Below are 15,212 nucleotides of genomic sequence, written 5' to 3'. Positions count from 1 at the left end.
AAGTGCAGTTGGGGTATATAAACTACAAAGTCAGAGCATTTATCCCAAGACCAATGCAGTGTGATCACTGTAAATCTTTTGGTCATGTGTCAAGGGTTTGCAGAAGGGAGAAACCGAGATGTCCAAGTTGTGGAAAATATAATTTAATGTGTTATAAAAGTGATGAAAAAGTGAAATGTTGCAGTTGTGGTGGGAACCATGAAGCCACGTCTTTTGAAAAAAATTTACCCGACAAGGGTAAAATAAAATGAGGTGGCCAAAGTTAGGGTTGTACAGAGCATTTCCTATGCAGCAGCGGTTAAAAGGGTTGAGGGATTGAATGGTACTCCTGAAGAGTCCATTGTGGTGGATAGGCCTTCAATGCAAGCTTCAGGGGTTGCCTTTCACCAAGATGATCCTGACATTTTAAAGGTTAAAAAGGTGGACTTTGTGGCCTTTATCTCAATGGTGATTAATGGCACTGCCAAGGTGGAGAAAAGATCTAGGAAGATATAAATAATTGTGGTTGCAGCGGAAAGGTTCCTGGGGCTGAAAGATTTCTCGGCAAAAGAGTTAAATGGAGTATTAGGGTGGAGTAAGTTAGTATCACTATTAAGTATGGATTTATTTTTAATTTTATATATTTTGTGGTTTCAACCCGTCCAATTGGTGGCGGCAATACAACTTTTGGATGTAGTCCGCCATAAATCCCACAGAAGAAGAAGAAGAAGACGAACTGGGTGAACAGATACTAGTTATTTTCACGTCACGAATGACACGTGTATTCAAGATGGCCGCCACGGCGATGGTAAGTGGAAAATGAAGGCAATTTTGTTCTTCAAACATCTGGCCGCTTTCACTGTCTACCTTCAACTAGAAATATATTGTTGTGTTATTTTTTTCTTCCGAGTTTAATTTATCAAGTGAGATAAAAAGTTATGATTTAACGGCATTTAAATGTGCTGTCTTTCTACATTGTTGGTTTGTCAATGGTGCAGCAGTGGCAGTGCGTGGATGTTGACGACGCTAGCCAGCTGTGTCAAATGTGTTTTCAAGCGTAAATCTACAATACAGTAATGTGCCTATATAGTTACTTAGTTCTTACTGTGTATGTTGATCAGAAAGGAAATGTATTTCGATTAGTTACTGTAGACAGTTAATAGTAATAATTGACAGCGTAGCCCTTGGCTTTGGTATAGCTAGGCTAACGTTATCTGTCTAGCCAACAACATACTACATAAATGTAGCTAGCTAACAACTATCGTTCGCTAACTTTGGCTAGTTAGTGTCTCAATCATAATATAACATAAGCTACGCATACGCTTGCGAAAAGTTGTAGTTACTGGGAATGCGAAGCACGTAGTTTTCATGTGGCAGTTGGCTAGCTAACCATAGCCAGTTTAGCTAGCTAACGTTAGAAGGTTCATGTTAGCTATACCATGGTTCGCTGGCTAGCTAGAATGTGGCTGGTAACTAGCTAGCTATGCATTTCCGCGTTGATGGGGGTATTCTATAAGTTTAGCTAAAGACGATCTAGCGATCTCCTTGCTTAGAGTATCTATGTGGCTTATTTAGTTGACATTTATGTCAAAACAATGTATTAGTAATGTCACCTAACTATTTAGCTAGTTAGCTATTGCTGTGTGGAGATGTTTTCATACTCATTCGTATACAGAGGTAGCTAACTAGCTGGCTAACTAATTAATCATTTGAGGCGAGATTAATACGATAACGTTAACTACGTTGGGTTGTTTGGTTTATTGTTTTTATCAACATTTAACTTTTCAGTGTTAGATGTTTCACTGCTATCGCATAATGATAATCTTCGTCCCCGCCCATCTCCAGAATCAATGCAGAACGATTATGGTCTGATTATGGTCATGGATAAAGTGGTTTTGTAAGCACTCCACACAGGAAAGGAAAATCAAGTTTGACTGGTGTGCTGTTAGTTTTGTAGAAGGGCAATGTTTGCCTGCTAAATCTTGTGCTGTCTCTCTGAGTGAAAGGGTTATATAGCCTACACCTGTGTCACTTTCCGTTACCACTCCCTGTTGCTAATATTTAGGATTTATTGCACAGGGCTGGTTTACCAGACACAGATTGAGCCCCTGGCTAAGGTGTCCTCCCTCCCCAGCTGTAAAATGATGTATTGTTCAAATATTTGTCATGCAGTGTTATTGTAACACCCTTAAGCATACACTAAATAATCCACAAGATCATGTTGAAATATTAGGGTGTTTCTATACCATCAGTGGGTTGTGTAGGCCTACAGTCTAGCCACTGTAACTGGTTAGATGCACCATACTGTAGGTCTATGCCAAGTACACTCTCAACATTTTGTGCAAGTGATTGAGCCATCTTGGATTGTGCTTGGTACTGTGCACCAAGAAACCTATTACATTTTAATCTGATTACCATCATGACCTCTCAGGTTGAAAAATGTCTCACCTTACATTGCCCAAAGGCATCTCCACACTCCATTGATTGCTCAATTTCCAAAGTGGGTATGTGGCAACTAGTCTGTTGGTTGTGTTTGTGTGTTACAGGAGACGTGGTTGGCCCTTTTGCTGTTGTCCATGTTGCCTGGAGGAGTCCAGGCCTTTTACGTGCCTGGAGTTGCGCCAATGAACTTCCACCAGAACAGTGCTGTAGAGATTAAGGTAAGCTAAGCAGCCATACATTTGTCCTACTCCTAACCATCCTATGCTTAATCAGAGATCTAATACTAATACTTTTTTGGGCTGTGTTTGTTTCTGCCTTGGCTTTTTATGGATTTACTAAGTTGGCATTGTTTGGTTTTCTAAGTATGATGTACGGTACCATAACCTATGTTTGATAGATGGACAAAAGCTTGTTAGCGCAAAGGCTTTCTGAGGCAGGCTGAGGTGGACACTAGTATTGGTTGTGTAGCCTATTTGCATGCTGTTGGCAGGTTAAGCAGTCAGTCACTCAAATGAATGTGCACATTGATTTCCCCCAGGCCGTGAAGCTGACCAGCTCCCGGACTCAGCTTCCCTATGAATACTACTCCCTGCCCTTCTGTCAGCCTGACAAAGTGGTCTACAAAGCGGAGAACCTGGGTAAGTAAGCGGCTCTCCTCTCATGCAGAAGTGTTGTTCTATGCGTCTTGTGTCGTTGTTTGGAAGGTTTGCTGTTTGCTTGTGTACTGTGTTTATTTGCTAATGATTTGTCTTTGTATGTGATTCATAATAATCTGTTGCACCTAAAGGCCCACACCAGATACTCGTACTAACGTTGTAGTTCACTGTGTGTGTGTACGCAGGTGAGGTGCTACGCGGGGACCGTATTGTCAACACCCCTTACTCGGTACTCATGACCCAGGACAGGAAGTGTGAGGCGGTTTGTGCCAAGCTGAAACTCGACGTGCAGCAGAGTAAGCTGGTGGCTGAGCGAATCCAAGATGAATACTATGTTCACCTGTGAGTGCCTTTCCTCATTACTCTCGCTCGCTCTCTTTAGAGAAACAGTCAGCAAGCCTGTGAATCATCTCCCAATGGAGCAATAAAATTAGGCAGCGCATTTATCAGGTTTCTGTGTAAAATGCTGCTGTATGCTCCATGTTTAATCCTCTCTATAAACTCCCACAGCATTGCAGACAACCTCCCAGTGGCCACGCGGCTGGAGTTCTACCCCAACAGAGAGGCAGGGGCTGAGGAGAAGGATATGGTGAAGGATGTTCAGTTTGAACACGGCTACAGGTTGGGCTTCACTGAAAACAGCAAGGTACTGAACCTCTTTACAAGGGCCTATCTAAAGAATGGAGAGAGAGCATGGACAAATCCGTATGAGATTAGGGGAGTGGAACTCTGAATCTTTCTTGTATCTATTTGACCCCCTACACTTTTCAGATATAAAGAAAAGGCAGTCTGAAGAAGTGGTTAAAGACTGCAGAGTTTTGTCTAGATATAAAAAGTGTTTATAGAAGAGATCTTGTGGTTCATTAGTTATCTTTAAGGCAGGGGTTCTTAAAATTTTTCAGCTTGAGGCTTAAATGAGAACTTGACCGTCCACCCGTGACCCAATTCGTCCTCCAACGACCCAAATTAAGAAAAAACTGTTTGTGATTATAGATGTGTTCTGATAACTCACGATCCACCTCTCACATGCCCAAGGCCCACTTTGGGTCCCAAGTCAACCCATAGTTTAAGAAACCCTGCTTTAGGATGTTTGCATTCTGTTGTCTCTACTATAGTTCTACCTACACATCTACCTGTCCTACATTCTGTTGTCTCTCTACTATAGTTCTACCTACACATCTACCTGTCCTACATTCTGTTGTCTCTCTCTACTATAGTTCTACCTACATAGCCACCTGTCCTACATTCTGTTGTCTCTCTACTATAGTTCTACCTACACATCTACCTGTCCTACATTCTGTTGTCTCTCTCTACTATAGTTCTACCTACATAACCACCTGTCCTACATTCTGTTGTCTCTCTACTATAGTTCTACCTACACATCTACCTGTCCTACATTCTGTTGTCTCTCTCTACTATAGTTCTACCTACATAACCACCTGTCCTACATTCTGTTGTCTCTCTCTACTATAGTTCTACCTACACATCTACCTGTCCTACATTCTGTTGTCTCTCTACTATAGTTCTACCTACATAACCACCTGTCCTACATTCTGTTGTCTCTCTCTACTATAGTTCTACCTACATAACCACCTGTCCTACATTCTGTTGTCTCTCTACTATAGTTCTACCTACACATCTACCTGTCCTACATTCTGTTGTCTCTCTCTACTATAGTTCTACCTACATAACCACCTGTCCTACATTCTGTTGTCTCTCTCTACTATAGTTCTACCTACATAACCACCTGTCCTACATTCTGTTGTCTCTCTACTATAGTTCTACCTACACATCTACCTGTCCTACATTCTGTTGTCTCTCTACTATAGTTCTACCTACATAACCACCTGTCCTACATTCTGTTGTCTCTCTCTACTATAGTTCTACCTACATAACCACCTGTCCTACATTCTGTTGTCTCTCTACTATAGTTCTACCTACACATCTACCTGTCCTACATTCTGTTGTCTCTCTACTATAGTTCTACCTACACATCTACCTGTCCTACATTCTGTTGTCTCTCTCTACTATAGTTCTACCTACATAACCACCTGTCCTACATTCTGTTGTCTCGCTCTACTATAGTTCTACCTGTCCTACATTCTGTTGTCTCTCTACTATAGTTCTACCTACACATCTACCTGTCCTACATTCTGTTGTCTCTCTCTACCATAGTTCTACCTACACAACCACCTGTCCTACATTCTGTTGTCTCTCTCTACTATAGTTCTACCTACACATCTACCTGTCCTACATTCTGTTGTCTCTCTACTATAGTTCTACCTACATAACCACCTGTCCTACATTCTGTTGTCTCGCTCTACTATAGTTCTACCTACACATATACCTGTCCTACATTCTGTTGTCTCTCTACTCTAGTTCTACCTACATAACCACCTGTCCTACATTCTGTTGTCTCTCTCTACTATAGTTCTACCTACACATATACCTGTCCTACATTCTGTTGTCTCTCTACTATAGTTCTACCTACATAACCACCTGTCCTACATTCTGTTGTCTCTCTCTACTATAGTTCTACCTACACATCTACCTGTCCTACATTCTGTTGTCTCTCTACTATAGTTCTACCTACACATCTACCTGTCCTACATTCTGTTGTCTCTCTCTACTATAGTTCTACCTACACATCTACCTGTCCTACATTCTGTTGTCTCTCTACTATAGTTCTACCTACACATCTACCTGTCCTACATTCTGTTGTCTCTCTCTACTATAGTTCTACCTACACATCTACCTGTCCTACATTCTGTTGTCTCTCTACTATAGTTCTACCTACATAACTACCTGTCCTACATTCTGTTGTCTCTCTCTACTATAGTTCTACCTACATAACCACCTGTCCTACATTCTGTTGTCTCTCTACTATAGTTCTACCTACATAACCACCTGTCCTACATTCTGTTGTCTCTCTCTACTATAGTTCTACCTACATAACCACCTGTCCTACATTCTGTTGTCTCTCTCTACTATAGTTCTACCTACACATCTACCTGTCCTACATTCTGTTGTCTCTCTACTATAGTTCTACCTACACATCCACCTGTCCTACATTCTGTTGTCTCTCTACTATAGTTCTACCTACATAACCACCTGTCCTACATTCTGTTGTCTCTCTCTACTATAGTTCTACCTACACAACCACCTGTCCTACATTCTGTTGTCTCTCTCTACTATAGTTCTACCTACATAACCACCTGTCCTACATTCTGTTGTCTCTCTCTACTATAGTTCTACCTACACATCTACCTGTCCTACATTCTGTTGTCTCTCTACTATAGTTCTACCTACACATCCACCTGTCCTACATTCTGTTGTCTCTCTACTATAGTTCTACCTACACATCTACCTGTCCTACATTCTGTTGTCTCTCTCTACTATAGTTCTACCTACATAACCACCTGTCCTACATTCTGTTGTCTCTCTCTACTATAGTTCTACCTACACAACCACCTGTCCTTCATCATCTACTACCACAAGGAGAAGGTGGAGGAGGAGGAGGAGCATAACTACAGAGTTGTACGTTTTGAGGTGGTTCCCCAGAGTGTCAAGGTGGAGGGTAAGTTCCACAGATTCCTGTCTGAGGTAGGAACGGGTTATTTCAGGTGGTTCCCAGAGTGTCAAGGTGGAGGGTTATTTAAGCCCAATAAACAGTGACAAGCGTTAGAAAATACAGGAGTGGAGGCTGCTGAGGGGAGGACAGCTCATAATAAGGGCTGGAACGGAGCAAATGGAATGGCATCAAATACATGGAAACATATTGTTTGATGTTGATACTTTCCACCTATTCTGCTCCAGTCATTACCACGTGCCCCTCCCCAATTTAGACGCCACCAACCTCCTGTGAAATACAGCGTGTGTTTCTGTCCTTCCCCCTCAATCTGTCTGTCTGGATCCCTCTGCAGACCTGAAGGCTGATGATAAGGGGGCGTGTACCCTGCCTGAGGCCACTAACTCCGCTCCTCAGGAGATTGACCCCTCCAAGGAGAATGAGGTTCTCTTCACCTACTCCGTCCACTGGGAGGTAAGTGGCATGGACTTTCCCTTTATGTTTGACCGTTAGGTCTCAGCAATGGCAAAGATTTCGAATGTTCCTCTGTAAAATGTGTTGAGACGTTGTGGTGCACTTTAAATAGAATGTGCCTTGACTTGGCTGGCTACATTGTTTTTAGAGGACCTCTTCACTGAGGAATGTGGTTATTTGTTTTTGTTCAATATATTTTTCTTTGTGCGTTTGCTAGGCTCCTGCCTGGATTGTATAATTGCTTGTCTTGTAATGCAAGGTTCTCTAGATGAAGAAACCGTGGTCTCATTGGGACGCCCCTTCCTAAGAAATTGAAATTGACCCCCTGTTTGTCTCCCCTGTAGGAGAGCCAGGTGAAGTGGGCATCCCGCTGGGACACCTACCTGACCATGAGTGACGTGCAGATCCACTGGTTCTCCATCGTCAACTCAGTGGTGGTGGTCTTCTTCCTCTCCGGCATCCTCAGTATGATCATCATCAGGACCTTGAGGAAGGACATCGCCAACTACAACAGAGAGGATGACATAGTAGGAGACCACACTCACTCATGAATATGAGATGGCTTTGGCATTTGACAGCACTTTGTCTGTGACAGTAGCTGCAGAGAGACTCTCAGTTAAATAAGTGTGAGACTGCAGAGAGATTTGGATGTAAAATGCTGCATGTGTTGTGTTCACCCTCTAAAGAAGAGTATTTGCTTCTTCATGTTGTGTGAATGGATGCGGGTAGTGTGTCTGTAAAATACCAATGTCTATCTTCGCCAGGAGGACACCATGGAGGAGTCAGGCTGGAAGAATGTCCATGGTGACGTGTTCAGACCTCCACAGTATCCCATGATCCTCAGCTCTCTGCTGGGCTCAGGCATACAGCTCTTCTGCATGATCCTCATCGTTATCTGTGAGTGTGCTGTAAACTGACTCTTAGAACCTCGTTTCAAAAGTATTCTATCTACCAACTGCCATTTCCATCAATGATGTGTATTGTAATCTCTGGATAAGGGCCATCCATCACAACTGGAGATGAAAGTGTGGTATTGTGTCATTGTGACATGGGGCTGAAGCTGCAGTGTTTTATCTGTCCTGTAGTCGTGGCCATGTTGGGGATGCTGTCTCCTTCCAGTAGAGGGGCCCTGATGACCACTTCCTGTTTCCTGTTTATGTTCATGGGGTGAGACACGAGAGAGTCACCCACCTTATGTCTCTGGCCCAATCCCAAATGGACCCCTAAGCACTTGTGGAGATTTGATCAGTCTAAGCCATATGGTGAAAGTTGCCCCTAGCCCGTCAGAGGGCATGGTAGAGGGAGCGATTTCTAGATGGCTTACACCTATCAAATTCTCTCAGAAATCCACCCGTAAATTGGGCGTAGTATAGGTCTAATGGGTCCCTTTGGGGTTGGGCCTTCTGGCTGTGGTCTGTCTGCTGTCTATACACTGTGGGAGAGCCGTCAGTATGACTGTTTTCTCTTCCAGTGTGTTCGGTGGATACTTTGCTGGCAGGCTCTACCGCACGCTGAAAGGCCATCGGTGGAAGAAGGGAGCTTTCTGTGTGAGTACTTCAAATGGACACTATCAACAACTAATGGTGTATGTTTACCCTGTATGTTTAAGCAAACTTAGTGTCCTGTTGCCTACTATTGATGTGTGACTCTCCCTGCTCTGCTCTGCCTGCAGACGGCCACTCTGTACCCTGCCGTAGTGTTCTGCATCTGTTTCGTTCTCAACTGTTTCATCTGGGGAGAACACTCGTCTGGAGCGGTGAGATAGCTAGTCTCCTATATACAGGATCACTGTATAACATCAACACATTCACTGTCAGAACTAGGACCGGTGTTGGTGTGTACCACACAGCATAATAAGGACTGTATCTCTTAGTTGAACTAGGATAGTGATGTCTCCTCAGGTCCCCTTCACCACCATGCTGGCTCTACTGTGCATGTGGTTCGGTATCTCCATGCCCCTGGTGTACCTGGGCTACTACTTTGGCTTCCGCAAGCAGCCGTACGATAACCCTGTCCGCACCAATCAGATCCCTCGCCAGGTGCCCGAGCAGCGCTGGTACATGAACAAGTTTGTGGGGTGAGTGTCCTGTCAAGCCTGGCTACTTCTCTGCTCTGGAGCGATCAATGCGTTCTCTTCTTCTGCGTCAAGCAAAACATTTCCTCCATACGCAGTCACATAACTTGTCATTTTAAATCACTGTTAATCTAAATGCAGTGTCATTTCCTCATATGCAGTCACACAACTTGTCATTACATCTTTTTTTTCTCTTTTCAAAGAATCCTAATGGCTGGGATTCTACCGTTTGGTGCCATGTTCATTGAGCTCTTCTTCATCTTCAGTGTGAGTAGAAGTCCTCTCCTATAGCATGTATTGCCAGTTGGAATAGGAATTTAGAGGTGGACAAAAAGGGGGCCGTCGTTGGTAAAGTCGATCAAAAATCAATCCTGTTTGATTACAAGACACCGCTAGGGATGGGCGCGGTTAATCGAATATCCGGATATCCGAACGGACTTTAGTATAAACACACAGATATATTCTTTTGGCCTATTTTAACAATGGAAAAAGCTTTCGTCTAAATTAAATTGTGCGTGTTACATGGTTACACACAAGGATATACCGTGACATTCGCAATACTTAATTTAATAAAACAACAAACTTTAAAATGTAGTGTTTATGTACGGCGCAATCAGCTACTTCAGACGTCACATGGCTTTGACAGAACATTGCCCACTATCTGCTGTGGTGGCATTTTGCGTCATTCTGATTGGTCAAGAGAGTAGAGCAAAAAAAAATACATGTTTTACTTTTGGGGCATTTCGACTAGCCCATCCCTAAACACCACCCAGGACAGAAGCAGAGCAAATGTCTTAGCTGGCGTTCTGTGACCAGGGCCTTATATCCTAATCAAAAAGCCTCAAATGTTCTGTAAACACCAGCCTGTACGAAGTCAAACCAAATGTTCTGTAAACACCAGCTTGTACGAAGTCAAACCAAATGTTCTGTAAACACCAGCCTGTACGAAGTCAAACCAAATGTTCTGTAAACACCAGCCGGTATGAAATCAAACCAGATGTTCTGTAAACACCAGCCGGTATGAAATCAAACCAGATGTTCTGTAAACACCAGCCTGAGAGGCTTGTAGGAAGTCAAAACAAAAAAGCATTGACAGCCAGAATCTGTGTTGTAGTACTCGAGTCCACATGTTGTGTGTCGGACACATCTTGACTCGGTCTCTGACAATGAGGACTCACAATTTCTTCCCGAGACCAGCGGAGTAAAAACCTCACCAGCTTCCATTCAGTCAGCGCATACAACCTCTTTGCCAGGCCAAATATCCACACTCCTTTAATGACACATTCATATCGTATCGCCTATTATAAACTGGGTGGTTCGTGTCCTGAATGCTGATTGGCTGACAGCCGATGTATATCAGACCCTATACCACGTGTATGACAAAACATGTATTTTTACTGCTCTAATTATGTTGGTAACCAGTTTATAATATCAATAAGGCACCTCGGGTTTGTGGTATATGGCCAATATACCACGACTAAGGGCTGTATCCAGAACAATCCTTAGCCGTGGTATATTGGCCATATACAACACCCCCTCGTGCCTTATTGCTTAATCGGAACCTGGGCTTCCTACTTTACTCGTAACATTACTGTCCTTTACTTTCGTAGAAAAATATCCTCGAACTTTGTCGCGCTCATCAAAACTTCCTTAATTCGCTGGTAGGGAAGAAGTTGCGCGCTCACTATTAGTAAAGGGAGACCGGGAGAAGTCGGGAGAAGTTGTAACGTCTTTAGTATTTTTGTCTATTTTAGACGTGTTTGGGTTAGTGATCATTTGTAGAGTGGCACTCTATTTTCCCTCAGCATGCAATTTTTTTCACCATTCTGAATGTCTAAAGCAGCCTTAAAGTATGGGTCGCAGACATGTTAAAAAATATATATGTTCTGAGTCTAACCCATGTTGTCTGCTGTACGTGGCTCTGATCCGCTCTGTGTTCTGAGTCTAACCCATGTTCTGTGTTCTGAGTCTAACCCAGGTTCTCTGCTCTGTGTTCTGAGTCTAACCCAGGTTGTCTCTGCTATGTGATCTGAGTCTAACCCAGGTTGTCTCTGCTATGTGATCTGAGTCTAACCCAGGTTGTCTCTGCTATGTGTTCTGAGTCTAACCCAGGTTGTCTCCGCTATGTGTTCTGAGTCTAACCCAGGTTGTCTCCGCTATGTGTTCTGAGTCTAACCCAGGTTGTCTCTGCTATGTGTTCTGAGTCTAACCCAGGTTGTCTCCGCTATGTGTTCTGAGTCTAACCCAGGTTGTCTCTGCTATGTGTTCTGAGTCTAACCCAGGTTGTCTCCGCTATGTGTTCTGAGTCTAACCCAGGTTGTCTCCGCTATGTGTTCTGAGTCTAACCCAGGTTGTCTCTGCTATGTGTTCTGAGTCTAACCCAGGTTGTCTCTGCTATGTGTTCTGAGTCTAACCCAGGTTGTCTCTGCTATGTGTTCTGAGTCTAACCCATGTTGTCTGCTGTCCGTGGCTCTAGTCTACGAGGTGTTGTCTGACTGTAAGTCCTCCCTCTGCAGGCCATCTGGGAGAACCAGTTCTACTACCTGTTTGGTTTCCTCTTCCTGGTGTTCATCATCCTGGTGGTGTCCTGCTCCCAGATCAGTATCGTCATGGTCTACTTCCAGCTCTGTGCAGAGGTGAGGCGGTGCCCTGTTGTGTGGGTGCTGTGATTGTATAGTGAAAACAGAAGTTCAGAGAGATTCAGATATTAACTTCTCAACCACAGTAGTTCAGTAGAACTTGATAGAGACGGGAGGTCTCGTAGGATGATGGGTGGGTTGCCCCACTAGTTGTGACGTCACAGACCTACCAACTGTGTGGTCCTGTGTCTGTCTGTCTCCTGCAGGACTACCGGTGGTGGTGGAGGGCCTTCCTGGTATCAGGGGGCTCAGCCTTCTACGTCCTTGTTTACGCCATTTTCTACTTTGTCAACAAGGTAAACGTCGAAGACGTATTGAGATGAACTTTGGGATAAGTTTGAATAAGGTTGTTTAGCATGCTTACATTGGGTGGTCGCTGTCCTACAACAAGTTGACGTGTGTTTCTGTCTTCCAGCTGGACATTGTGGAGTTTATCCCTTCCCTGTTGTACTTTGGTTACACGGCTCTCATGGTCCTGTCCTTCTGGCTCCTTACGGGGACAATCGGCTTTTACGCAGCGTACATGTTCATACGGAAGATCTACGCTGCCGTCAAAATCGACTGAGTTTGTTTCAGCTGTATTTTTTTTGTTGTTGCCACATTCTTTTTCATTTTTTAAATTGTATACTTTATGTCGAGCAAACACTGACTTGTGTGTATGGAAGCAAGGAAGCGTGAGGTGGTGTTTGTGGAACAGTGCCCCCCCATTGGCATGGAGCGAGAACAGCAACATGTCGCTGCCTGCAAACTCAACGATCTCCCTCCCTCCGTTATTGGATGTCCACAGAGACACAGCGAGATTTCCTCTGGGACAGTCAATGTTTCCTACTGTGTTTCACCGTGTACACACCATGGGCCAAAGCATGTCAAATGAAACGGTCTCTGTATGTTTTACGGTCTGCTTTTGGAGATGGGCAAGCCTGGGTTGCCCGGGAGGACTCAGAATTGCATTGGTTCAGAACTTCACGTTATCGTTTTAAAATCAGTTCCCTGTAAGATATTTTAGTCTGACTTCTTTCACTCTCTCTCTGTAAAGTTAGTTTATTTTCTTTATTCCAGATACTTTTATGATCAGAGGATGGTTGGGAGGTCACACTTGTAATGTTGCTAATAAGTTGTTCTTTATTTGCTCTGAAATTATGCTGGGAAATGGAAATCTAACATTGGAACAGGCAAGGATATTCAGATATTTTTACTGCAGTGTTTCCTGATGTGACCATTTCAGCCACAACTAAAATCATAATCTCAATTTGTCTCTCACATTGAGGCAACAGATTGTCTAAAATGTATCTTAAAGCAACTTAATTTCAATGTGTAGAAGCATAATTTAATTTTCTCTTTAAATACTATTTACATGAATGAATGAATGAATTAATTAATGTGCTAGGGAGGCCAATTTGGCTTAAGGTGGTTGAAATAGTAAATGTTATGGAATGAAAGTAAATGTCTATGAAAATTAGTATTCTCATCTTCAAATCACCTTTTATAGTTTCTGGGTGTTAACCTAGGAGAAACAACGTGTTTAAAATGGTTGGACACATTGCCTAGCAATGCAATGTAAACTGCTCCATGGTCCCACTGAACTATGCATTTTTTTGGAAAAGGTTGAGACTGCTCTTTGGTTTCATAAAGGTCATGTTAAATGTTTTGAGTTTAGTGTCAGTGAGACACTGCTATTCTAACAGAAGTTATCTATCGGTTATCTCTGAGCATCAATGTCTTCTAGGATTGGCTTAGAAACAAGATTCTGTAATTGAGCATCTAAATGGAGTACAGTTGTTTCCCCATAAACAACGAGCCAAGTCAGTGCTGTATAAGATCGACAATGTGGTTTAGATTGTCGATAGGCTGACATATAGTACCTTTATGAACCTGTTGTATTGTCTGAATGGGCTGATTGTTCACTGGGTTTACTCTCTGTTACCCAGAGTTAGAATTCTCCGCGAGTGGTTCACATCGTCTTGTAGCTGTAGTTGCTCTGATTGTGGAGACTGAAATGCTGAAGATCCTGTATGTTAAAACACTGTCCTTACACAGCAGAAAGTGGGGTGAAGGGGATTCAAAACATTAAAGACCTTTCTGTCCTGGGCATATTTTACTCCCATTTGCTTTATTCTATGGGCCAGTTCCTCAAACCCAGATTAAGCCTGGTCCTGGATTAAACAGTCTCAATGGAGAATTGCCATTGAAAGGTAATTTTAGTCCAGGAATAGGTTTAATTTATTTAGGTCCAGGAAACTGGGTCTATAAGTTTGAGAGCCGACCTTTCAGGAACGCAACTTTTAGGTCGACATTATTACCCCACCAGTTTTTCCCTTGAGCATAGAATCCTACGTGTGGACAGGCCGCCTGGTGGAGGTCTTGCACAGCTGAGGGTGTTGGGATGGAGCTGCACTGGAAGAGAAAGGGAGGAGACCGGCGCTGAGGGGGAATTACTCCATGTAATGTAGTGAACCACTGAATTAATCGTACTTCTCTGCTCTCCCTTTAACCTTTTCTCACTTTGCCTATTTCTGTCATTCTCTGCCCCTCTCACACATTCACCTCCACAGTCAGTCTTGCATCAGTGTTTTTCTTCCCTCTGTAAAGTCTTGTTCAAACTGCAGGCTTTAATGCTCAAATCAATTTTGTTTTTCCAACAGCAAGTTACTAATGACCAAATCGGATTGGAAAATTAAAAAAAAAAAAAAAATGTATGAACTCACTAACTGTAAGTCGCTCTGGATAAGAGCGTCTGCTAAATGACTAAAATGGATGTGTGTGTTCAGACAGCAGTCATTTGCTGACATGGCTATGCTAGTTGTCATAGTACCGACGGGTGTGCACAGTGGTGTCGGCTGATTGGTGGTGGTGCGCGTGCTTCCTATCACTCAGAAGTTATGTAGCAAGCAAACATGACCATGCCTGCCATGGACGTTTCCCAGTTGCTTTGAATGTTCGAAATCAGTGTAAGAACACTTTAAAAGCCTCAGGATTTCAAAACGAATCATATTTGGTAGGCCGCAGCAGTCAACTAGCTAGCTAGGTAGCTGTTTAGCTTTCCAGCACATTCACTCATTTGTTTGTAAACGATTAACAAGCTAGTTAGCTTCCACATGCTTTTGTCAAACTGCCAACAGAGTAGCTAGCAAGCAAGAAGATATGCCAAGTAAGTCTAAAAACCACTTGAGGGCAAATGAATCAGGTTTGACCGTTCAGACAAGTCACATGGCTGGGAATTCAAGCCACCTACGAAGGTGGTTTGAAATGTGGCTTGAAATATCAGATTCCATGTGCTTTTTGGCTGTTCAGACTGCAGGAATAAATAGGATTTGAGTCACTTTAAACTGCCAATGTGAACACGGCTTTAGTGTGTTCCTGAGCTGCCAGATCTCACTGCT

At 43.2% G+C, this 15,212-nt stretch overlaps 1 protein-coding gene across 1 annotated transcript; it reads left to right on the top strand.

The window, feature by feature from the left end:
- Positions 1–730: 730 nt before the first annotated feature.
- Positions 731–13,921, top strand: tm9sf4 (transmembrane 9 superfamily protein member 4). The gene is made up of 17 exons (XM_041845285.2): positions 731–787; positions 2,526–2,639; positions 2,960–3,059; positions 3,263–3,419; positions 3,588–3,723; positions 6,531–6,654; positions 7,001–7,119; positions 7,464–7,646; positions 7,884–8,016; positions 8,205–8,286; positions 8,591–8,666; positions 8,792–8,875; positions 9,021–9,196; positions 9,397–9,460; positions 11,710–11,829; positions 12,039–12,128; positions 12,248–13,921. The coding sequence occupies exons 1-17, from the start codon at positions 752–754 to the stop codon at positions 12,395–12,397; spliced, it is 1,944 nt and encodes a 647-aa protein (XP_041701219.1). The 5' UTR covers positions 731–751; the 3' UTR covers positions 12,398–13,921.
- The last annotated feature ends 1,291 nt before the right edge of the window (positions 13,922–15,212 follow it).

The sequence above is a fragment of the Coregonus clupeaformis genome, chromosome 24, assembly GCF_020615455.1.
Source record: "Coregonus clupeaformis isolate EN_2021a chromosome 24, ASM2061545v1, whole genome shotgun sequence".
Lineage (NCBI taxonomy): Eukaryota > Metazoa > Chordata > Actinopteri > Salmoniformes > Salmonidae > Coregonus > Coregonus clupeaformis.
This window is presented reverse-complemented; position numbering and strand designations above follow the sequence as displayed.

What these genes read in the sequence shown, in the direction of transcription:
- tm9sf4 (XM_041845285.2), top strand. Translation starts at nt 752, where the DNA reads ATGACACGTGTATTCAAGATGGCCGCCACGGCGATG. An exon ending in CCTACTCCGTCCACTGGGAG is followed by an intron (nt 7,120 to 7,463) that starts GTAAGTGGCATG and finishes TCTCCCCTGTAG; the next exon opens with GAGAGCCAGGTGAAGTGGGC. An exon ending in ACAACAGAGAGGATGACATA is followed by an intron (nt 7,647 to 7,883) that starts GTAGGAGACCAC and finishes TATCTTCGCCAG; the next exon opens with GAGGACACCATGGAGGAGTC.